At 48.9% G+C, this 23,215-nt stretch overlaps 1 protein-coding gene across 1 annotated transcript in view; it reads right to left on the reverse strand.

Moving 5' to 3' along the window:
• The window catches only part of LOC125448464 (uncharacterized), a 60,869-nt gene that overhangs the window by 12,570 nt on the left and 25,084 nt on the right, over nucleotides 1-23,215 (reverse strand). The window contains exons 10-20 of the mRNA XM_059641284.1: nucleotides 22,021-22,320; nucleotides 19,679-19,972; nucleotides 18,305-18,619; nucleotides 16,628-16,927; nucleotides 14,286-14,579; nucleotides 12,912-13,226; nucleotides 11,303-11,602; nucleotides 8,960-9,253; nucleotides 7,559-7,873; nucleotides 6,535-6,834; nucleotides 3,063-3,356 (exon numbers count right to left, since the gene is read on the reverse strand). Of these exons, the coding sequence (XP_059497267.1) occupies nucleotides 3,063-3,356; nucleotides 6,535-6,834; nucleotides 7,559-7,873; nucleotides 8,960-9,253; nucleotides 11,303-11,602; nucleotides 12,912-13,226; nucleotides 14,286-14,579; nucleotides 16,628-16,927; nucleotides 18,305-18,619; nucleotides 19,679-19,972; nucleotides 22,021-22,320 (3,321 nt within the window). The remainder of the gene's footprint in view (nucleotides 1-3,062; nucleotides 3,357-6,534; nucleotides 6,835-7,558; nucleotides 7,874-8,959; nucleotides 9,254-11,302; nucleotides 11,603-12,911; nucleotides 13,227-14,285; nucleotides 14,580-16,627; nucleotides 16,928-18,304; nucleotides 18,620-19,678; nucleotides 19,973-22,020; nucleotides 22,321-23,215) is intronic.

Here is a 23,215-nt window from a genome sequence, read left to right on the forward strand (position 1 = left end):
GCCAGGAAGAAGCTACTCTGATGTGTGTATTCAGGCTTCTGTATGTTCTGCCTGATGGAAGAGGTTGTCGGAGGTCATTATCGGGATGCGACGGGTCTTTGATGATGTAGGCAGCCTTTCTGCGGCAGTGAGAGGTGTAAATGGAGTCGATGGATGGAAGATAACAAAATGTAGAGCTGGATGAACACAACAGGCCAAGCAGCATCAGAGGAGAAGGAAGGCTGACATTTTGGGTCTAGACCTGACCCGAAACATCAGCCTTCCTGCTTCTCTGATGCTGCTTGGATTGCTGTGTTCATCCAGCTCTACACCTCATGCGTGTGTGGTGGTGTTTGCCTTTCTTTCTGAAGTCAATGATCACTTCTGAAGTTTTTCCAATGTTGAAAGAGAGATTGTTTTCATAAGCCCTCTATCTCCCTTCTATATTTTGACTCATCATTATTATATATCCATCCCACTACAGTGGCTTCATCAGCAAACTTGGGGATGGTGTTCATGCAGAATTTCGCAACACAGTTGTAGGTGTGCAGGGAGTACAGTAGGGGCTGAGACTGGATCGTTGGGGGGCTCCAGTGTTGAGTGTTCTTGTGGAAGAAGGTGCAGTTACCTATCCTCACTGATTGCAGCCTGTGGCTCAGGAAGCTGAGGATCCAGATGCAGAGGGCAGAGCCGAGACCAAGGTCACACAATTTTGAGATAAATCTAGAGGGGATAATGGTGCTGAAGGTGGAGCTGTAGTCAACGAGCAGGAGTCTGACGTAGGTGTCTTTGTTGTCCATACATTCCAGGGATGAGTGCAGGGCTAGGGATTTGGCATTCTCTGTGGACATGTTACATTGGTAGACAAATTGTAGGGTATCGAGGCAGATTGAAAGACTGGAGCTGACGTGGTCCATGACAATCCTCTTGAAGCACTTCATGATTAATGAGGTCTCTCCTATCAATGGAAACACCTTCCCAACATCCACTCCGTCCAGGCCTTTGACTATTCTGTCAGATTCAATTAGATCTCCCTTCATCTTTCCAAACTCCATCCAGTACAGACCCAGAGTCCTCAAATATTCCTCATATGTTAAGCCTTTCATTCCTGAGATTATTCTCATGAACATCCGCTGGACCCGCTCCAAGGCTAATACATCCTTCTTGAGGCATGGGTCCCAAAATTGCTCACTATTCTCTAAACATGGTCTGACCAGAGCTTTATAAAGCCTCAGAAGTACATTCCTACTTTTATATTCTAGTCCTGTAAAGATAATTGCCAACATTGTATTTGCCTTCCTAACTACAGACTCAACCTTGAGAGAATGCTGGACTAAAACTTCCAAGTCTCTTTGCAATTCAGATTTCTGAATTTTCTCCCCATTTAGAAAATAGTCCATGCCTCTATTCTTCTTACCAAAGTGCACGACCTCACATTTTCCCACATTGTATGCCATCTGCCTCTTCTTTGCCCACTATCCTAGCCTGTCTAAATCCTTCTGCAGCTTCCCTGCGTCTCCTGTCCCTACCTGTCCCTCTATCTATATTTGTATCATCTACAAACTTAACCAAAATGCCGTCTGTTCCTTGATATAGATCATTAATTTATAAAGTGAAAAGTGTGGTCCTAAAACTGACCCTTGTGGAACACTATGAGTTACCAGCTGCCATCCTGAGAAGGAACCTTTTATTCCCACTCTCTACTTTCAGCAATCCAGCCAATCTTCTGTCTATGTTAGTACCCCACCTCTAACACAATAGGGCCTTATCTTATGAAGCAGCTCCTGTGTACCTTGTCAACTTATTTACTATAGGTAGGAGATCAGAATTGAATGCAGTATCTGGACTAACCAGTGACCTGCATATCCGCGAAATGACCTTCCAACTCCTATTCACAATGTACTGACCAATAAAGGCAAACATACCAAATGCCTTCTTCACCAACTTTTCTATCTGCGACTCTGCTTTCAAGGAACAAAGAACTTGTATCCCAAGGTCTCCCCAGGACCCTATCATTAAGTGTATAAGTTCTGCTCTGATTTGCCTTTCAAAAGTGTAGCACCTCACATTGATCTAAATTAAACTCCATCTGCCACTCCTCAGTCCATTGGCCCATCTGTCCCCATTGTACTCTGAGATAACCTTCTTCATTGTCCACTACACCTCCAATTTTGGTGTCATCTGCAAATTTACTAACCGTAACTCCTAAATTTGCATCCATTTCATTAATATAAATTATGAAAAGCAGCAGACCCAGCACTGATTGTTATGGCACACATCAAGTCACAGGCCTCCAGTCCCAAAAGCAACCCTCCACCATTACCTTCTGTCTCCACCTTTGAACCAATTTTGTAACTAATTGGCTAGCTCTTGCTGGATTCCATGTGCTCTAACCTTGCTAACCAGTCTGCTATGCAGAAGCTAGGTGAATACCTTGCTGAAGTCCTTATAGTCAACATCCAGCACTCTGCCATTATCAATCTTCTTTGTCACCTCTTCAAAAAAATTCCATCAAGATAGTGGGACACGATTTCCCACACACGAAGTCTTGGTGGCTATCCCTAATCAGTCCTTGCCTTTCCAAATACATGTAAATCCTGACCCTTGGCATTCCCTTCAACAACTTGTCCAGCACCAGTGTCAGGCTCACAAGTCTATAGATCCCTGACTTTTCCTGACCATCCTTCTCAAATAGTGGCACAACTTTAGCCAACCTCCAGTCCTCCGGCCCCTCACCTGCGGCAATCTATGATAAAAATATCTCAGCAAGGGACCCAACAATCACTACCCTAGCTTCACACATAGTTTGGGATACACCTGATCAGGTTCTGGCCATTTATCCACCTTTAACTTGCTGCCTGGAAGGGCAGGAGAGTTGGAAACCCTCATCACATTGAAGAAGGCTTCAAATAGGCACTTGCGATACCAAGGCGATGGGCCACCGGCTGGGGATTAGTCAGTGGTGGTTTGTGACAGGAGCTGACTCAATGGACTGAATGGCTTACTCCTGCTCCTTTGTCTGAGTGAACAGAAATCTCTCAGGAAGTGTTAACATCACAGACCCAGGGGTAGCTGCAACCCACCTGTCATAGTGATGGCAACAGACTGACTGGGAGATGATGTGATCCAGTGACCGGATACCAGAGTCTTGTACAAACATGTATAGAGCCCCTCGCTGCTATGGGTGAAGTTCCGAATCGTGTATCTAAAGGACTGTCGGCCGGCTGTGTCCTCCACGACAGAGACTGAGCCCTTTCGCAGCCAAAATTGAGCCAGGGAGATGCCGCTGGGAAGAACACACTCAATGGTGACCGTCTCTCCCTCCAGATAGACAGGGAACGCAGGGCTCAGAGAGATGCTGGGCTTTGTTGGAGGTTCTGAAACAGGAGGGACAAGCAAGATCATTTTCAACCAACTGAGCTCGGAGCACTTTCGAGAGAGCAGCATTCTTCAGGGCCAAAGTACTGTGATAATTTTCCATAGAGGTATGGTTACGAAGCTTTGATCAACAGTAAAGCCTTTCTCTGTTCCCTAAAGCAACTGTAAGCAAGTGGACAATGTGGACAAGTAGACTAATGGGATAAAATAATATCAGTGATAATGGGAACTGCAGATGCTGGAGAATCCAAGATAACAAAGTGTGGAGCTGGATGAACACAGCAGGACAAGCAGCATCTCAGGAGCACAAAAGCTGACGTTTCAGGCCTAGACCCTTCATCAGAGACTAATGGGATATTGCCTTGATTGGCCAAGTTTTGGAGGTTAAGAGCAGGGAGTTGATGCTGGAAGGCAAACCAGGGCAGGACATTTAATGCTAGGGACCTGGGTGGAGTTGTCAAATAGAGAGATTTTGGAGAAGAATGGTTAGTAAGCTTGTAGATGACACTAAAATTGGTGGTGCAGTGGTCAGTAAAGAAGGTTATCTCAGGATACAACGGGACCTTGATCAGATGGGCCACTGAAAGGCAAATGGAGTTTAATTTAGATTAATGTGAGGTATTGAACTTTGGTTAGGCAAATCAGGGCAGGATTTAATGGTCGGGTCCTGACAAACAAAGAGACCTTGGGGCGCAGGTTCATAGTTCCTTGAAAGTAGCATCACAGGTCAACAGGATAGTGATGAAGGCAGTCACAGCATTGAGTATAGTAGTTAAGTAGTTAATGTCCTGCATGCACAGGACATTGGTGAGGCCACTTTTGGAATATGTGCTCAATACTGGCCACCCTGCTATAGGAAGAATCATATTAAACTGGAAAGGATGCAAAAAAGGATGTTACTGAGACTAGAAAGGTTTGAGTTATAAGGAGAGACTGGGACTTTTTTCCTGAAGTGTCAGAAGCTGAGGGGTGACCTTATAGAGGTCTAAAAAAAATCATGAGTGCATAGATAAAATGATTAGCCAAGGTCTTTTCCCCAGGATAGGGGAGTCTAAAACTGTACCAACAGATTCAAGATCAGCTTCTTCATTGCTGTTATCATACTTATAAACAGTCCTCTTATATATTAGAGCTGATCTTTCTCTGCACCTTCTCTGTCATTGTAAAAAATTATTCTGCATTCTGTTCTGTTACCCATATAAGCTCCTATAGACCTAAAATGTGAAATCTTTAGCCATAAGACAAGTCACTCATGTCTGGAATTGATCAAGTGAATATTCTCTGAACTGCCTCCAATACAACTCCATTCCTCCTTAAGTAAGGGAACCAAAACTCTACACAATGCTCCCGTGTGAAAAAGCCAATACTTTGTAATGTTACAACAATGCTTTAGCTACTCCCCCACTTTTCTCTGAGCTGCCTCCAAAACAACTCTATCCCTCTTCAAGTATAGAGAACTCCTCACCGTATCCCAGTTGTGGTCTGATAGTGCCTGGTATAGTTTTAGCAAAGACCTTCAAAGATCTGTTATGCACCATTTGCTTCAAAATGAAGACCTTTTGCCTTTCCCACTGAACTTGGTTAGCTTTTTGTAATTCACAGACGTGTACTCCCTCACAATCCCTCTGTCCTGTGGCTTTCTGCAGTCTTTCTCCTGTGTAAATAGCCTTCCTCTATCTCTTCCTCCTGCCACAGTGCCTCGTTGCATTCCCTCTGTTAGCCCACTCATTGAACCTCATCTGTCTCCCTCTTTATATCGTCCTCAGAACCTGTCTTTCCATCTATTTGGGGTCAACTGCAAACTTGTTGATAGTCTATTCACTTTCCTTCATTCGACTCGTTGATATTTATTGTAAATAACTGTGATCCCAGCACTGATCCCTCTGGGGCAACACTATCTATAGTTTGCCATTCTGAAAAGATCCAGAATTTGGAAATTTTCCACAACCTAACAGAGATTAATGTCTTTTTACACCTGTGGGCTAGTCTGGGGTGAGAAGGCATCATCTCAAAGGACATCGGTTTAGGACAAAGATAGTCCTGGGTTCTTACAGGACTGCAGCACAGGCAAAAGCCCTCTAAATCTTTTCTGCATCCTTTCCAGTTTAATAACATTCTTCCTCTAGCAATGGAGATCAGAATTGTACACAGTATTCCAGTTATGGCCTCATCAATGTCCATGTAAAGCCATAATCAGCCATTCCAGCTCCTGTACTCAGTGCTCTGACCAATGAAGGAAAGCATACCAAATGTAAGAAATAGGAACAGAGGGAGTAATCTGGCCCATCCAGCCTGTTCTGCATTTCAGTAAGGTTATGGCTGATCTTTCTCATGGACCCAGGTCCACTTTCCCACCTGCTCACCATAATCTTTAATTCCTTTGCTGTTCAAAAATCTATCATTGCCTTAAAAGCATTCAACAAGGGAGTCTCAGCTGCTTCACTGGGAATCCCACAGATTCACAAGCCTTTAGGTGAAGAAGTTCCTCTTCAACTCAGTCCTAAATCTGCTCCACATTATTTTGAGGCTATGCCCCCTTGTTCTAGTTTCAACCGCCAATGGAACAAACCTCCCGGCTTTAATCTTAATTATTCCTTTCATAATTTATATCTGTTTCTACAGGATCCCCCTCATTCTTCGAAATCCCAATGTATAGTCCCAGTCTACTCAGTCTCTCCACATCAGCCAACCCTCTCAACTCTGAAATTGACCTTGTCAACTACCTGTGCATCCGTTTCAGGGCCCAGTATATTCTTTCTCAAGTAAAGGAGATTGAAACTGTACACAGTACTCCCTGTGTGGCCTCACCAGCACCCTATACAGCAGCAGCATAACGTCCATGGTTTTATTGATCCCTCTAGAAATGGACAATATTCCAGCTGCCTTCTTAATAACCTGCAAACCAACTTTGTCTTGTGATTCAAGTCTCCTTCTCCACCCTGTCTACCAATGACTCCACTCTCTACAACTATGTTCCCCCTAGGTCTCTCTGGTCTACAACACTCGAACAACCAAGCACAACATTCCTCCTTCTTCTCCCGCACTTCCACAATACCTGCAAACCAACATTATTTTGCGATTTGCGCTTCCTTCGACGCCCTTTCTCCCCAGTGATAGAAAAGCTGGTGCAACAGGTTCCGAAGACGGAGAGAGGAAAGGTGTCAGAAAGTGACTCACCTGCGATCCGGATGGGGACAGAGGGGCTGGCACGGAAGGTGACCCAGAACCCAGCCACGAGCCTCTGGTACAGGCAGCTGTAGGTCCCGCTGATGCTAGCGCTGACGTTACGGTACAGGAAGATGGCGCTGTTCGACCCTGGCTCCAGCCGGTGCTCCTTGACCACGGACCTTGACCTCAGGATCTGGAAGCGGCCCTCACGGTAACTGCCTGGAGCCACGCACTGGATTCCCAGGGGCATCCCGGACATGTGGAGGGGGCTGTCTGGATTGATAGCGATAGAGGGTCGGAGCAGTGAACCTGCAGGGGGAGGGGAGGGAAATGAGATCGTCAGTGACAGCTTCTCGTTCAACCCTCCCACCCGTTATTTGACACTGCGGAGCACATTCATTATTGTCTCTGCTCCCTCCAGGGGGAGGACAGATGGCTCTCCCCGCCTCAATGTGTGTCATCAGTTCATAAAGAGAGAGGGACTGAGGTTATGATGACAGAGGGAGTGTGTGTGTGTGTGTGTGTGTGTGTGTGTGTGTGTGTGAGAGAGAGAGAGAGACAGGGTGAGAGGTAGAAGAAGTAAGTCTGAGAGGGGGGACGCAGGGAGAAATAGGGAGAGGGTGAAGGATAGAGAGAGGGAGGTAGAGCGAAAGAGAGAGAGGGAGGGAGAGAAAGAGAGAGTGGAGGTGAAGCGAGAGGTAAAGAGAGACCGAGGGAGGGAGAGAGATTCTTGAGAGAGAATGTGAGAGAGCAAGAGAGAGAGAGAGAGAGAGAGACGGTCTGTGAAAGAGAAAGAGAGTGTATGTGAGACGGAGAGACAGTCTGTGGGAGAGAGAGTTTGGGAGAGAATGTGACTGAGTGATTGTGGGAGAGAGTGTGCGTATGAGTGTGAGTCTGTGCATAGTGTGTGTGTGTGTCTGTGTGTGTGATGGGATGTGACAGTGTGAGACAGTAAACCCCACCCACACACAGCTGACCGCTCCCGCAAACCTTTCCCAGTCGCATCCCCACTTGCTGCCTCCCTGCTACTTACTGGGGTTACAGACGACACTGGCATCTTCCTGGTGTCTGCAGTTTCCTCGGCCCCATCCACTGAATGGACAGGACCAGAGGGTCGACTCTGTGCCTCCACAGGACACTTTGTCCATCCAGACTGCTCCTGCCCCCTGTCCAAACCCAGCACTGGGCAGCGCAGCCACGGCTGACCCACACCTCAGTTGGTGGCACACCACCCTGGCATCTGAAACATCCCAGGATCGATCGCACACTGTCCCCCACTCTCCGTCGTACCACACCTCCACTCTTCCAGAACACTGGTCGCTGCCATTTACCAGTCTGACACGGGGCTCTGTAAATTCAGAGGAGAGGACATTAGCGCAGCAGGAGACCAAGGGACAGAATGAGGCCATTCAGCCCACTGCATCTGGTTCACCATTGAATGAGATCACAGATGATCTGATCATCGTCAACTGCACTTCTTCCCGTTCTCCTCGACTCCCCTTTCCTGATTAAAAATTCTCCCCATTTCAGTCTTTAGTATACTCAATGGCCCAGCCTCAGCAGTCCACTGTGGTAAAGAATTCCAGAGATTTCCTTCCCCCACACAATTCCACCCCCACCAGAGATAAATAAAATTCCTCCCTGTCTCTGTCTTGCACCTTATCCTGAGACAATGCCACTCTGGTCGCAGATTCTCCCTTAAAAGGGGAAACAACATATCACCCCATCTCACCTCAAATCAAGTCATCTAAGAATCTTCAATCAGATCCTCTCTTGTTCTTCTAAACACCAATGAGGACAGGCCTGGCCTATTCAACCCTGTCCTTCATCAGGCAGTCCCTGCATACCCCGCATTAGCTAAGTGAACATTTTCTGGACTGCCTCTGATGCTGAGTATATCTTTGATCAGATGCAGCGCTCCAAAGCTATTCACAGTTCCAATACTCTGGGTGTTTGTAACCTGTAATCAAAGAAACCCGAGAGTATTGAAGCAGGCCATTTGGCCCAGCAAGTCCACACTGACCCTATTAGGAACATCCCATCCCTACTCTATCCCTGGGATTTCCCAGGGCTAATCCAGCTAGCCTGCTCAACAATGATTTATCAGACAAACCCCTCGGCCCTGGTCCTGTGGGAGGAAACTGAAGCGCCCAGAATTACCCCATGCACACACAGGGAGAACATGCAGACTCCACACTGACAGTCACCCGAGGGTGGAATTGTACCTGGGGCTCTGGTGCTGTGAAGCAGCTGTGCTAACCACCGAGGCACTGTGTAATGTTAACTCTGTCTTTGTTTCTCTCGCATCACAGACCTGTCGATTTTCTCCAGCATCTTTCTGCGTTTGCAACCCGAAACAATAACTCTCTATCTCTTTGCAATAAATAGATTCGGAAAGCTGCCGATGAGCAACACAGCGGGAGTTGGGACTCACGAGTTAGGGCCATTTCCACTGGGAGACTGGAGGGTGATGACAGCAATCTGCCGAACTCCAGGGTCTGGTAGGAACACGTGTAGTTCCCTGAGTCGGCAGAGCTGAGGTTGACGATGGTGTGGGTGAAATTCCGCTGGCTCCTAGTGCCGTTGGCGATGAGTGCGGTGTCCTTCAGGAAGTGGACACGAACGGGCCTGTAACGGAGTGGGATCACGCAAGCCAGAGTGACATCTTCTCCCGCCAGATACGCTGGGTACGAGGGAGCGATCGTAATCTCCGGCCGGGTCGGCGGTTCTGTGAGAAGAACGTGAAGAATCTTCAGAAGCAGATCATCCGAATTACACACTGGACAGAAAGAAAAACAGAGCAGGCAGGTACAGGGAACAGGGCGCAGAATGTAACTGTCAGGATAAAAGCAGGGAGGTTGATGTTCTGTACAGAAAGGGATTTGGTGTTCAGGCACCCAGAGCACGGCGAAGGGTTTCGGTCCCCTGTACTTGAGGAGGGATGAAGTCTCATTGCAGGCAGTTCAGAGGAGATGTGCACAATCGATTCCAGGGCCGAGGGGTTTGTCTGATAAAGAGACAGCTCCACTGGAGTTTAGAAGTATGAGAGCTGTTCTAACTGAGGGACGTAAATGCTAAAGGAGGGGATTGACAAAGTAGATGGAAAGAGGATATTTTGTCATGTGGAACAGTGTGGAAGCAGAGGGTCATCACTTCAGGATAGGGCTGCATGGTTGCTCAATAGTTAGCACTGCTGCCTCACAGGACCAGGGACCATGTTCAATTGTACCTGTGGGTGACTATCAGTGTGACATTTACACATTCTCTCCATATATCAGCAGGTTCCCTCTGTGTGCTCTGGTTTCCCCCACAGTCCAACGTTCCGCAGGTGAATGTGGGTTGACCATTGATAAATTACCCCATAGTGTCGCAGTTCTGCGGATTAGCCATGGGAAATGCAGGGTTCCAGGAATATGGTGAGGAGATGGGCCAGGGTGGGATGCTCCTCTGAGGGTCAGTGTTGACTTGATGGGTCTAATTGCCTGCTTAAATGCTGCAACGATCCTATGATTTGCCCACAGTTGGGCCAGATACGTTTAAACCATCACCATCCATACGCCCATCCAACTGCCTCTCACACTTGATTCGACTCACAGGCACCATCCTTGGTGTGAAAACTTTGCCCCTCAGCCCCGTTTATCCTCTCACCTTGAATCCATGCCCTCTACTTTTAGTCTATCTGATCCTGGGGGAAAAGCCTTGGCTATTCACCCTATTCATGCCACTCATATATTTATAAGGCTCTAGAAAGTCACCCCTCAGTCTCCAACATTCCAGGGAAAACAGCTCCCGCCTACATAGCCTCTCCCGATAGATCAAACCCTCCTGTCCCAGTAACATCCTTTTACATCCTTTTCTGCCCCCTTTCCAGTTCAATAACATCCTTTCTATAGCATGGAGATCAGAACTGGACACAGTACTTCAGTTGTGGCCTCACCAATGTCACGAACAGATACGACATGATGTCCCATCCCCTGTACGCAATGCTCTGACCGATGAAGGCAAGCATAGCAAACGTAAGAAATAGGCGCAGGAGTGCATTGTCAGGTCATCGAGCCTGTTCTGCTTTTCAGAATGATCACGGCTGATCTTTTTTTTGTAAGCTCAGCTCCATTTACCCACCGGTTCACGATGACCCTCATTTCGTTATTGTTCAACAACATAACTATTTGCACCTTAAAGACATGCAATGAGGTCATCACAGCTGCCTCACTGGGCAGGGAATTCTGCCAATTCTGAACCCTTTGGGTGAAGAGGTTTCTCCTGACGTCAGTCCTAAGTCTGCTCACCTTTATTTTGAGGTTATGCGCCCTAGATCTCATTTCACCAGCCAGTGGAAACAACTTCCTTCCTTCCTTCATGTCTATACCCTTCATGATTTCATGTTTCCAAAAGCTCCTCCTCTCTAAATTATCATGAGTATAGGTCCAGTCTTCTTATAAGCCAACCCTCTCAAGTCTGGAATCGAACTCATGAATCTCCTGTACCCACTCCTGGGCCCAGTCTATCCTTTCCACGTAAGGAGACTTAAACTGTACACAGTACTCCAGGTGTGGCCACTCCAGGACTCTATACGGCAGTAGCATAACTCCTCGTTAATAGTCTCCAGCAGTGAAGGCCAATATTCCAACTGCCATCTTCAATACCTGCTGCACCTGCAAACCAACATTATTTTGCGATTTGCACTTCCTTCGACTCCCTTTCTCCCTGTTGATGAAAGAGCTGGTGCAACAGGTTTGGATGACGGAGAGAGGAAAGGTGTCAGAAAGTGACTCACCTGTGATCCGGATGGGGACAGAGGGGCTGGCACGGAAGGTGACCCAGAACCCGGCCACGAGCCTCTGGTACAGGCAGCTGTAGGTCCCACTGACGCCAGTGCTGACGTTACGGTACAGGAACATGGCGCTATTCAACCCTGGCTCCAGCCGGTGCTGCTTGACCACAGACTTCCCTCTCAGGAGCTGGAAGCGGCCGCCATGGTAGCGGTTCGGAGCCACACACTGGATTCCCAGGGGCATCCCGGACACATGGAGTGGGCTGTCTGGATTGATTGCGATGGAGGGTTGGAGCATCAAACCTGCAGGGGGAGGGGAGGGTCATGAGGCCAACAGTGTTAGCTTCTCGTTCAATCGTCCCACACGCACCACCATCACTGAGCATGTCGGTCACAGTTTCCGTGACCCCACAAACCCTCAAGTTGGGGGTGGGGGATGCCCTATGCCTCAGTATGTGTCATCGGTTTATGAAGGGAGATGGACTGGGGTAATTGTGAGAGACGGAGTGTGAAAGAGAGATGGGTGGAAGAGAGTGATAGAGGGAGATGGACAAAGGAGGTGTGGCAGAGAGGAAAGAGAAGAGAGAGCGAGAGAGGGTGTGAGAGAGGGGGAGAGAGGGAGATGCAGGGAGTCAAAGAGAGACAAAGAGAGTGAGGCATTGGGAGAGCGTGTGAGACTGAAAGGGAAAGATAGGTTTTGTGTGAGAAAGAGAGACAGTGTGAGAGAAGAACAAAGCCTGTGAAAGGGAAAGAGAGTGCACGTGAGAGAGAGGGAGTTTGGGAGAGAATGTGACTCAATGATTGTGATACTGTGAGTGACAATGAGTATGTGTGTGTGAGTCTGTTTATTGTGTATGCTTGTGTGTGTGTGTGGCGGGGGCGTGTATGTTTATGGGACTGTGTGTGAGTGTATGTGTGTTTGTGTTTATGAGACGTATTGTGTTTGTCTGTATGAGTGTGTGTGTGTTTATGAGACTGTGTGTTTGTGTGTGTGTCTGCATGAGTGTATGTGTGTGTGGGTGACTGCATGAGTGTTTCTGTGTCAATATGTGTGTGTGTGTGTGTGTGTGTGGGTGTGTGTGTGTGTTTGAGTGTGTGTGTGTGCGTGTGTGTACGTGTGTGTGTGTGGGGTGTGTGTGTGTGTGTGTGGCTGTGTGTGTGTTTATGAGACTGTGTCTGTTTGTGTGTGAATGTGACGAAGGGTCTCTGCCCAAAACTTCAGCTCTTGTGCTCCTAAAATGCTGCTTGGCCTGCTGTATTCATCCAGATCCACACTTTGTTTTCTCGGATTCTCCAGCATCTGCAGTTTCCCATTATCTCTGTGAATGTGTGTGTTTGTTTGTTTATGAGACTGTGTGTGTGTTTCAGAGACTGTGTGTGAGTGGGTTTATGCGACTGTGTGAGTCAGTCTGTACACACTATAGTGCGTATGTGAGTGATTGTGTATGTGCTTTGTGTGTGTGTGCGTGAGAGTGAGTGTGTGTGTGTGTGCGTGTGCGTGTGTGTGTGTGTGTGTGGATGGATGTGAGAGTGTGAGACTGTCACCCCCACCCACACACAGCTGACTGCTCCCCCTGCCCCTTATCCCATTTCCTGCCTCCCCGTTACTTACTGGGGTTACAGACCACACTGGCATCTTCCTGGTGCCTGCAGTTCTCTCGGCCCCATCCACTGAATGGACATGACCAGAGGGTCGACTCTGTCCCTCCACAGGACACTTCATCCATCCAGACCGCTCCTGCACCCTGCCCGAACACAGCCCTGGACAGCACAGCCACGGCTGACCCACACCTCAGTTGGTGGCAAACCACTTTGGCGTCCAAGATGTCCCAGGAACGGCCACACACTGTCCCCCACTCTCCGTTGTACCACACCTCCACTCTCCCTGAACACTGGTCGCTGCCATTCACCAGTCTGAGACGGGGCTCTGTAAGATCAGAGAGAGAGAGGACATTAACGGAGCAGGAGATGTAGGGACAGAATGGGTCCATTTAGCCCGTCATGTCTGCTTCAGCATTGAATGAGATCACAGCTGATCTGATCATCGTCGACTGCACTTCTTCCCATTCCCCTCAACTCCCCTTTCCTGAATAAAAATTCTCTTCATTTCAGTCTTCAACGACACAGCCTCAGTTGCCCTCTATGGTAAAGAGTTCCACAGATTTCCTTCCCTCACCCACCCCGCCTACACCAAAGATAAGAGATTCCTCCCTATTTCTCTTGCGCCTTATCCTGAGACAATGCCACTCTGGTCGCAGATTCTCCCTTAAAAGGGGAAACAACATATCACCCCATCTCCCCTCAAATCACGTCATCTAAGAATCTTCAATCAGATCCTCTCTTGTTCTTCTAAACACCAATGAGGACAGGCCTGGCCTATTCAACCCTGTCCTTCATCAGGCAGTCCCTGCATACCCCGCATTAGCTAAGTGAACATTTTCTGGATTGCCTCTGATGCTGAGTATATCTTTGATCAGATGCAGCGCTCCAAAGCTATTCACAGTTCCAATACTCTGGGTGTTTATAACCTGTAATCAAAGAAACCCGAGAGTATTGAAGCAGGCCATTTGGCCCAGCAAGTCCACACTGACCCTATTAGGAACATCCCATCCCTACTCTATCCCTGGGATTTCCCCGGGGCTAATCCAGCTAGCCTGCTCAACAATGGACACTATGGACACTGTGGGAGGAAACTGAAGCGCCCAGAATTACCCCATGCACACACAGGGAGAACATACAGACTCCACACTGACAGTCACCCGAGGGTGGAATTGTACCTGGGGCTCTGGTGCTGTGAAGCAGCTGTGTTAACCACCGAGGCACTGTGTAATGTTAACTCTGTCTTTGTTTCTCTCGCATCACAGACCTGTCGATTTTCTCCAGCATCTTTCTGCGTTTGCAACCCGAAACAATAACTCTCTATCTCTTTGCAATAAATAGATTCGGAAAGCTGCCGATGAGCAACACAGCGGGAGTTGGGACTCACGAGTTAGGGCCATTTCCACTGGGAGACTGGAGGGTGATGACAGCAATCTGCCGAACTCCAGGGTCTGGTAGGAACACGTGTAGTTCCCTGAGTCGGCAGTGCTGAGGTTGACGATGGTGTGGGTGAAATTCCGCTGGCTCCTAGTGCCGTTGGCGATGAGTGCGGTGTCCTTCAGGAAGTGGACACGAACGGGCCTGTAACGGAGTGGGATCACGCAAGCCAGAGTGACATCTTCTCCCGCCAGATACGCTGGGTACGAGGGAGCGATCGTAATCTCCGGCCGGGTCGGCGGTTCTGTGAGAAGAACATGAAGAATCTTCAGAAGCAGATCCTCCGAATTACACACTGGACAGAAAGAAAAACAGAGCAGGCAGGTACAGGGAACAGGGCGCAGAATGTAACTGTCAGGATAAAAGCAGGGAGGTTGATGTTCTGTACAGAAAGGGATTTGGTGTTCCCGCACCCAGAGCACGGCGAAGGGTTTCGGTCCCCTGTACTTGAGGAGGGATGAAGTCTCATTGCAGGCAGTTCAGAGGAGGTGTGCACAATCGATTCCAGGGCCGAGGGGTTTGTCTGATAAAGAGACAGCTCCACTGGAGTTTAGAAGAATGAGAGCTGTTCTAACTGAGGGACGTAAATGCTAAAGGAGGGGATTGACAAAGTAGATGGAAAGAGGATATTTTGTCATGTGGAACAGTGTGGAAGCAGAGGGTCATCACTTCAGGATAGGGCTGCATGGTTGCTCAATAGTTAGCACTGCTGCCTCACAGGACCAGGGACCATGTTCAATTGTACCTGTGGGTGACTATCAGTGTGACATTTACACATTCTCTCCATATATCAGCAGGTTCCCTCTGTGTGCTCTGGTTTCCCCCACAGTCCAACGTTCCGCAGGTGAATGTGGGTTGACCATTGATAAATTACCCCATAGTGTCGCAGTTCTGCGGATTAGCCATGGGAAATGCAGGGTTCCAGGAATATGGTGAGGAGATGGGCCAGGGTGGGATGCTCCTCTGAGGGTCAGTGTTGACTTGATGGGTCTAATTGCCTGCTTAAATGCTGCAACGATCCTATGATTTGCCCACAGTTGGGCCAGATACGTTTAAACCATCACCATCCATACGCCCATCCAACTGCCTCTCACACTTGATTCGACTCACAGGCACCATCCTTGGTGTGAAAACTTTGCCCCTCAGCCCCGTTTATCCTCTCACCTTGAATCCATGCCCTCTACTTTTAGTCTATCTGATCCTGGGGGAAAAGCCTTGGCTATTCACCCTATTCATGCCACTCATATATTTATAAGGCTCTAGAAAGTCACCCCTCAGTCTCCAACATTCCAGGGAAAACAGCTCCCGCCTACATAGCCTCTCCCGATAGATCAAACCCTCCTGTCCCAGTAACATCCTTTTACATCCTTTTCTGCCCCCTTTCCAGTTCAAAAACATCCTTTCTATAGCATGGAGATCAGAACTGGACACAGTACTTCAGTTGTGGCCTCACCAATGTCACGAACAGATACGACATGATGTCCCATCCCCTGTACGCAATGCTCTGACCAATGAAGGCAAGCATAGCAAACGTAAGAAATAGGCGCAGGAGTGCATTGTCAGGTCATCGAGCCTGTTCTGCTTTTCAGAATGATCACGGCTGATCTTTTTTTGTAAGCTCAGCTCCATTTACCCACCGGTTCACGATGACCCTCATTTCGTTATTGTTCAACAATATAACTATTTGCACCTTAAAGACATGCAATGAGGTCATCACAGCTGCCTCACTGGGCAGGGAATTCTGCCAATTCTGAACCCTTTGGGTGAAGAGGTTTCTCCTGACGTCAGGCCTAAGTCTGCTCACCTTTATTTTGAGGTTATGCGCCCTAGATCTCATTTCACCAGCCAGTGGAAACAACTTCCTTCCTTCCTTCATGTCTATACCCTTCATGATTTCATGTTTCCAAAAGCACCTCCTCTCTAAATTATCATGAGTATAGGTCCAGTCTTCTTATAAGCCAACCCTCTCAAGTCTGGAATCGAACTCATGAATCTCCTGTACCCACTCCTGGGCCCAGTCTATCCTTTCCACGTAAGGAGACTTAAACTGTACACAGTACTCCAGGTGTGGCCACTCCAGGACTCTATACGGCAGTAGCATAACTCCTCGTTAATAGTCTCCAGCAGTGAAGGCCAATATTCCAACTGCCATGTTCAATACCTGCTGCACCTGCAAACCAACGTTATTTTGCGATTTGCACTTCCTTCGACTCCCTTTCTCCCTGTTGATGAAAGAGCTGGTGCAACAGGTTTGGATGACGGAGAGAGGAAAGGTGTCAGAAAGTGACTCACCTGTGATCCGGATGGGGACAGAGGGGCTGGCACGGAAGGTGACCCAGAACCCGGCCACGAGCCTCTGGTACAGGCAGCTGTAGGTCCCACTGACGCCAGCGCTGACGTTACGGTACAGGAACATGGCGCTATTCAACCCTGGCTCCAGCCGGTGCTGCTTGACCACAGACTTCCCTCTCAGGAGCTGGAAGCGGCCCCCATGGTAGCGGTTCGGAGCCACACACTGGATTCCCAGGGGCATCCCGGACACATGGAGTGGGCTGTCTGGATTGATTGCGATGGAGGGTTGGAGCATCAAACCTGCAGGGGGAGGGGAGGGTCATGAGGCCAACAGTGTTAGCTTCTCGTTCAATCGTCCCACACGCACCACCATCACTGAGCATGTCGGTCACAGTTTCCGTGACCCCACAAACCCTCAAGTTGGGGGTGGGGGATGCCCTATGCCTCAGTATGTGTCATCGGTTGATGAAGGGAGATGGACTGGGGTAATTGTGAGAGACGGAGTGTGAAAGAGAGATGGGTGGAAGAGAGTGATAGAGGGAGATGGACAAAGGAGGTGTGGCAGAGAGGAAAGAGAAGAGAGAGCGAGAGAGGGTGTGAGAGAGGGGGAGAGAGGGAGATGCAGGGAGTCAAAGAGAGACAAAGAGAGTGAGGCATTGGGAGAGCGTGTGAGACTGAAAGGGAAAGATAGGTTTTGTGTGAGAAAGAGAGACAGTGTGAGAGAAGAACAAAGCCTGTGAAAGGGAAAGAGAGTGCACGTGAGAGAGAGGGAGTTTGGGAGAGAATGTGACTCAATGATTGTGATACTGTGAGTGACAATGAGTATGTGTGTGTGAGTCTGTTTATTGTGTATGCTTGTGTGTGTGTGTGTGGCGGGGGCGTGTATGTTTATGGGACTGTGTGTGAGTGTATGTGTGTTTGTGTTTATGAGACGTATTGTGTTTGTCTGCATGAGTGTGTGTGTGTTTATGAGACTGTGTGTTTGTGTGTGTGTCTGCATGAGTGTATGTGTGTGGGTGACTGCATGAGTGTTTCTGTGTCAATATGAGTGTGTGTGTGTGTGTGTGGGTGTGTGTGTGTTTGAGTGTGTGTGTGTGTGTGTACGTGTGTGTACGTGTGTGTGTGTGTGTGTGGGGGGGGTGCGTATGTGTGAGTGTGTGTGTGTGTGCGTGTGTGTGCGTGTGTGTGTGTGTGTGTGGCGGTGTGTGTGTGTGGCTGTGTGCGTGTTTATGAGACTGTGTCTGTTTGTGAGTGAATGTGACGAAGGGTCTCTGCCCAAAACTTCAGCTCTTGTGCTCCTAAAATGCTGCTTGGCCTGCTGTATTCATCCAGATCCACACTTTGTTTTCTCGGATTCTCCAGCATCTGCAGTTTCCCATTATCTCTGTGAATGTGTGTGTTTGTTTGTTTATGAGACTGTGTGTGTGTTTCAGAGACTGTGTGTGAGTGGGTTTATGCGACTGTGTGAGTCAGTCTGTACACACTATAGTGCGTATGTGAGTGATTGTGTATGTGCTTTGTGTGTGTGTGCGTGAGAGTGAGTGTGTGTGTGTGTGCGTGTGCGTGTGTGTGTGTGTGTGTGGATGGATGTGAGAGTGTGAGACTGTCACCCCCACCCACACACAGCTGACTGCTCCCCCTGCCCCTTATCCCATTTCCTGCCTCCCCGTTACTTACTGGGGTTACAGACCACACTGGCATCTTCCTGGTGCCTGCAGTTCTCTCGGCCCCATCCACTGAATGGACATGACCAGAGGGTCGACTCTGTCCCTCCACAGGACACTTCATCCATCCAGACCGCTCCTGCACCCTGCCCGAACACAGCCCTGGACAGCACAGCCACGGCTGACCCACACCTCAGTTGGTGGCAAACCACTTTGGCGTCCAAGATGTCCCAGGAACGGCCACACACTGTCCCCCACTCTCCGTTGTACCACACCTCCACTCTCCCTGAACACTGGTCGCTGCCATTCACCAGTCTGAGACGGGGCTCTGTAAGATCAGAGAGAGAGAGGACATTAACGGAGCAGGAGATGTAGGGACAGAATGGGTCCATTTAGCCCGTCATGTCTGCTTCAGCATTGAATGAGATCACAGCTGATCTGATCATCGTCGACTGCACTTCTTCCCATTCCCCTCAACTCCCCTTTCCTGAATAAAAATTCTCTTCATTTCAGTCTTCAACGACACAGCCTCAGTTGCCCTCTATGGTAAAGAGTTCCACAGATTTCCTTCCCTCACCCACCCCGCCTACACCAAAGATAAGAGATTCCTCCCTATTTCTCTTGCGCCTTATCCTGAGACAATGCCACTCTGGTCGCAGATTCTCCCTTAAAAGGGGAAACAACATATCACCCCATCTCCCCTCAAATCACGTCATCTAAGAATCTTCAATCAGATCCTCTCTTGTTCTTCTAAACACCAATGAGGACAGGCCTGGCCTATTCAACCCTGTCCTTCATCAGGCAGTCCCTGCATACCCCGCATTAGCTAAGTGAACATTTTCTGGATTGCCTCTGATGCTGAGTATATCTTTGATCAGATGCAGCGCTCCAAAGCTATTCACAGTTCCAATACTCTGGGTGTTTATAACCTGTAATCAAAGAAACCCGAGAGTATTGAAGCAGGCCATTTGGCCCAGCAAGTCCACACTGACCCTATTAGGAACATCCCATCCCTACTCTATCCCTGGGATTTCCCCGGGGCTAATCCAGCTAGCCTGCTCAACAATGGACACTATGGACACTGTGGGAGGAAACTGAAGCGCCCAGAATTACCCCATGCACACACAGGGAGAACATACAGACTCCACACTGACAGTCACCCGAGGGTGGAATTGTACCTGGGGCTCTGGTGCTGTGAAGCAGCTGTGTTAACCACCGAGGCACTGTGTAATGTTAACTCTGTCTTTGTTTCTCTCGCATCACAGACCTGTCGATTTTCTCCAGCATCTTTCTGCGTTTGCAACCCGAAACAATAACTCTCTATCTCTTTGCAATAAATAGATTCGGAAAGCTGCCGATGAGCAACACAGCGGGAGTTGGGACTCACGAGTTAGGGCCATTTCCACTGGGAGACTGGAGGGTGATGACAGCAATCTGCCGAACTCCAGGGTCTGGTAGGAACACGTGTAGTTCCCTGAGTCGGCAGTGCTGAGGTTGACGATGGTGTGGGTGAAATTCCGCTGGCTCCTAGTGCCGTTGGCGATGAGTGCGGTGTCCTTCAGGAAGTGGACACGAACGGGCCTGTAACGGAGTGGGATCACGCAAGCCAGAGTGACATCTTCTCCCGCCAGATACGCTGGGTACGAGGGAGCGATCGTAATCTCCGGCCGGGTCGGCGGTTCTGTGAGAAGAACATGAAGAATCTTCAGAAGCAGATCCTCCGAATTACACACTGGACAGAAAGAAAAACAGAGCAGGCAGGTACAGGGAACAGGGCGCAGAATGTAACTGTCAGGATAAAAGCAGGGAGGTTGATGTTCTGTACAGAAAGGGATTTGGTGTTCCCGCACCCAGAGCACGGCGAAGGGTTTCGGTCCCCTGTACTTGAGGAGGGATGAAGTCTCATTGCAGGCAGTTCAGAGGAGGTGTGCACAATCGATTCCAGGGCCGAGGGGTTTGTCTGATAAAGAGACAGCTCCACTGGAGTTTAGAAGAATGAGAGCTGTTCTAACTGAGGGACGTAAATGCTAAAGGAGGGGATTGACAAAGTAGATGGAAAGAGGATATTTTGTCATGTGGAACAGTGTGGAAGCAGAGGGTCATCACTTCAGGATAGGGCTGCATGGTTGCTCAATAGTTAGCACTGCTGCCTCACAGGACCAGGGACCATGTTCAATTGTACCTGTGGGTGACTATCAGTGTGACATTTACACATTCTCTCCATATATCAGCAGGTTCCCTCTGTGTGCTCTGGTTTCCCCCACAGTCCAACGTTCCGCAGGTGAATGTGGGTTGACCATTGATAAATTACCCCATAGTGTCGCAGTTCTGCGGATTAGCCATGGGAAATGCAGGGTTCCAGGAATATGGTGAGGAGATGGGCCAGGGTGGGATGCTCCTCTGAGGGTCAGTGTTGACTTGATGGGTCTAATTGCCTGCTTAAATGCTGCAACGATCCTATGATTTGCCCACAGTTGGGCCAGATACGTTTAAACCATCACCATCCATACGCCCATCCAACTGCCTCTCACACTTGATTCGACTCACAGGCACCATCCTTGGTGTGAAAACTTTGCCCCTCAGCCCCGTTTATCCTCTCACCTTGAATCCATGCCCTCTACTTTTAGTCTATCTGATCCTGGGGGAAAAGCCTTGGCTATTCACCCTATTCATGCCACTCATATATTTATAAGGCTCTAGAAAGTCACCCCTCAGTCTCCAACATTCCAGGGAAAACAGCTCCCGCCTACATAGCCTCTCCCGATAGATCAAACCCTCCTGTCCCAGTAACATCCTTTTACATCCTTTTCTGCCCCCTTTCCAGTTCAAAAACATCCTTTCTATAGCATGGAGATCAGAACTGGACACAGTACTTCAGTTGTGGCCTCACCAATGTCACGAACAGATACGACATGATGTCCCATCCCCTGTACGCAATGCTCTGACCAATGAAGGCAAGCATAGCAAACGTAAGAAATAGGCGCAGGAGTGCATTGTCAGGTCATCGAGCCTGTTCTGCTTTTCAGAATGATCACGGCTGATCTTTTTTTGTAAGCTCAGCTCCATTTACCCACCGGTTCACGATGACCCTCATTTCGTTATTGTTCAACAATATAACTATTTGCACCTTAAAGACATGCAATGAGGTCATCACAGCTGCCTCACTGGGCAGGGAATTCTGCCAATTCTGAACCCTTTGGGTGAAGAGGTTTCTCCTGACGTCAGGCCTAAGTCTGCTCACCTTTATTTTGAGGTTATGCGCCCTAGATCTCATTTCACCAGCCAGTGGAAACAACTTCCTTCCTTCCTTCATGTCTATACCCTTCATGATTTCATGTTTCCAAAAGCTCCTCCTCTCTAAATTATCATGAGTATAGGTCCAGTCTTCTTATAAGCCAACCCTCTCAAGTCTGGAATCGAACTCATGAATCTCCTGTACCCACTCCTGGGCCCAGTCTATCCTTTCCACGTAAGGAGACTTAAACTGTACACAGTACTCCAGGTGTGGCCCCTCCAGGACTCTATACGGCAGTAGCATAACTCCTCGTTAATAGTCTCCAGCAGTGAAGGCCAATATTCCAACTGCCATCTTCAATACCTGCTGCACCTGCAAACCAACGTTATTTTGCGATTTGCACTTCCTTCGACTCCCTTTCTCCCTGTTGATGAAAGAGCTGGTGCAGCAGGTTTGGAAGACGGAGGCAGGCAAGGTGTCAGAAAGTGACTCACCTGTGATCCGGATGGGGACAGAGGGGCTGGCACGGAAGGTGACCCAGAACCCGGCCACGAGCCTCTGGTACAGGCAGTTGTAGGTCCCACTGACGCCAGTGCTGACGTTACGGTACAGGAACATGGCGCTATTCAACCCTGGCTCCAGCCGGTGCTGCTTGACCACAGACTTCCCTCTCAGGAGCTGGAAGCGGCCCCCATGGTAGCGGTTCGGAGCCACACACTGGATTCCCAGGGGCATCCCGGACACATGGAGTGGGCTGTCTGGATTGATTGCGATGGAGGGTTGGAGCATCAAACCTGCAGGGGGAGGGGAGGGTCATGAGGCCAACAGTGTTAGCTTCTCGTTCAATCGTCCCACACGCACCACCATCACTGAGCATGTCGGTCACAGTTTCCGTGACCCCACAAACCCTCAAGTTGGGGGTGGGGGATGCCCTATGCCTCAGTATGTGTCATCGGTTTATGAAGGGAGATGGACTGGGGTAATTGTGAGAGACGGAGTGTGAAAGAGAGATGGGTGGAAGAGAGTGATAGAGGGAGATGGACAAAGGAGGTGTGGCAGAGAGGAAAGAGAAGAGAGAGCGAGAGAGGGTGTGAGAGAGGGGGAGAGAGGGAGATGCAGGGAGTCAAAGAGAGACAAAGAGAGTGAGGCATTGGGAGAACGTGTGAGACTGAAAGGGAAAGATAGGTTTTGTGTGAGAAAGAGAGACAGTGTGAGAGAAGAACAAAGCCTGTGAAAGGGAAAGAGAGTGCACGTGAGAGAGAGGGAGTTTGGGAGAGAATGTGACTCAATGATTGTGATACTGTGAGTGACAATGAGTATGTGTGTGTGAGTCTGTTTATTGTGTATGCTTGTGTGTGTGTGTGTGGCGGGGGCGTGTATGTTTATGGGACTGTGTGTGAGTGTATGTGTGTTTGTGTTTATGAGACGTATTGTGTTTGTCTGCATGAGTGTGTGTGTGTTTATGAGACTGTGTGTTTGTGTGTGTGTCTGCATGAGTGTATGTGTGTGGGTGACTGCATGAGTGTTTCTGTGTCAATATGAGTGTGTGTGTGTGTGTGGGTGTGTGTGTGTTTGAGTGTGTGTGTGTGTGTGTACGTGTGTGTACGTGTGTGTGTGTGTGTGTGGGGGGTGCGTATGTGTGAGTGTGTGTGTGTGTGCGTGTGTGTGCGTGTGTGTGTGTGTGTGTGG

The sequence above is a fragment of the Stegostoma tigrinum genome, chromosome 41 (assembly GCF_030684315.1).
Source record: "Stegostoma tigrinum isolate sSteTig4 chromosome 41, sSteTig4.hap1, whole genome shotgun sequence".
NCBI lineage: Eukaryota > Metazoa > Chordata > Chondrichthyes > Orectolobiformes > Stegostomatidae > Stegostoma > Stegostoma tigrinum.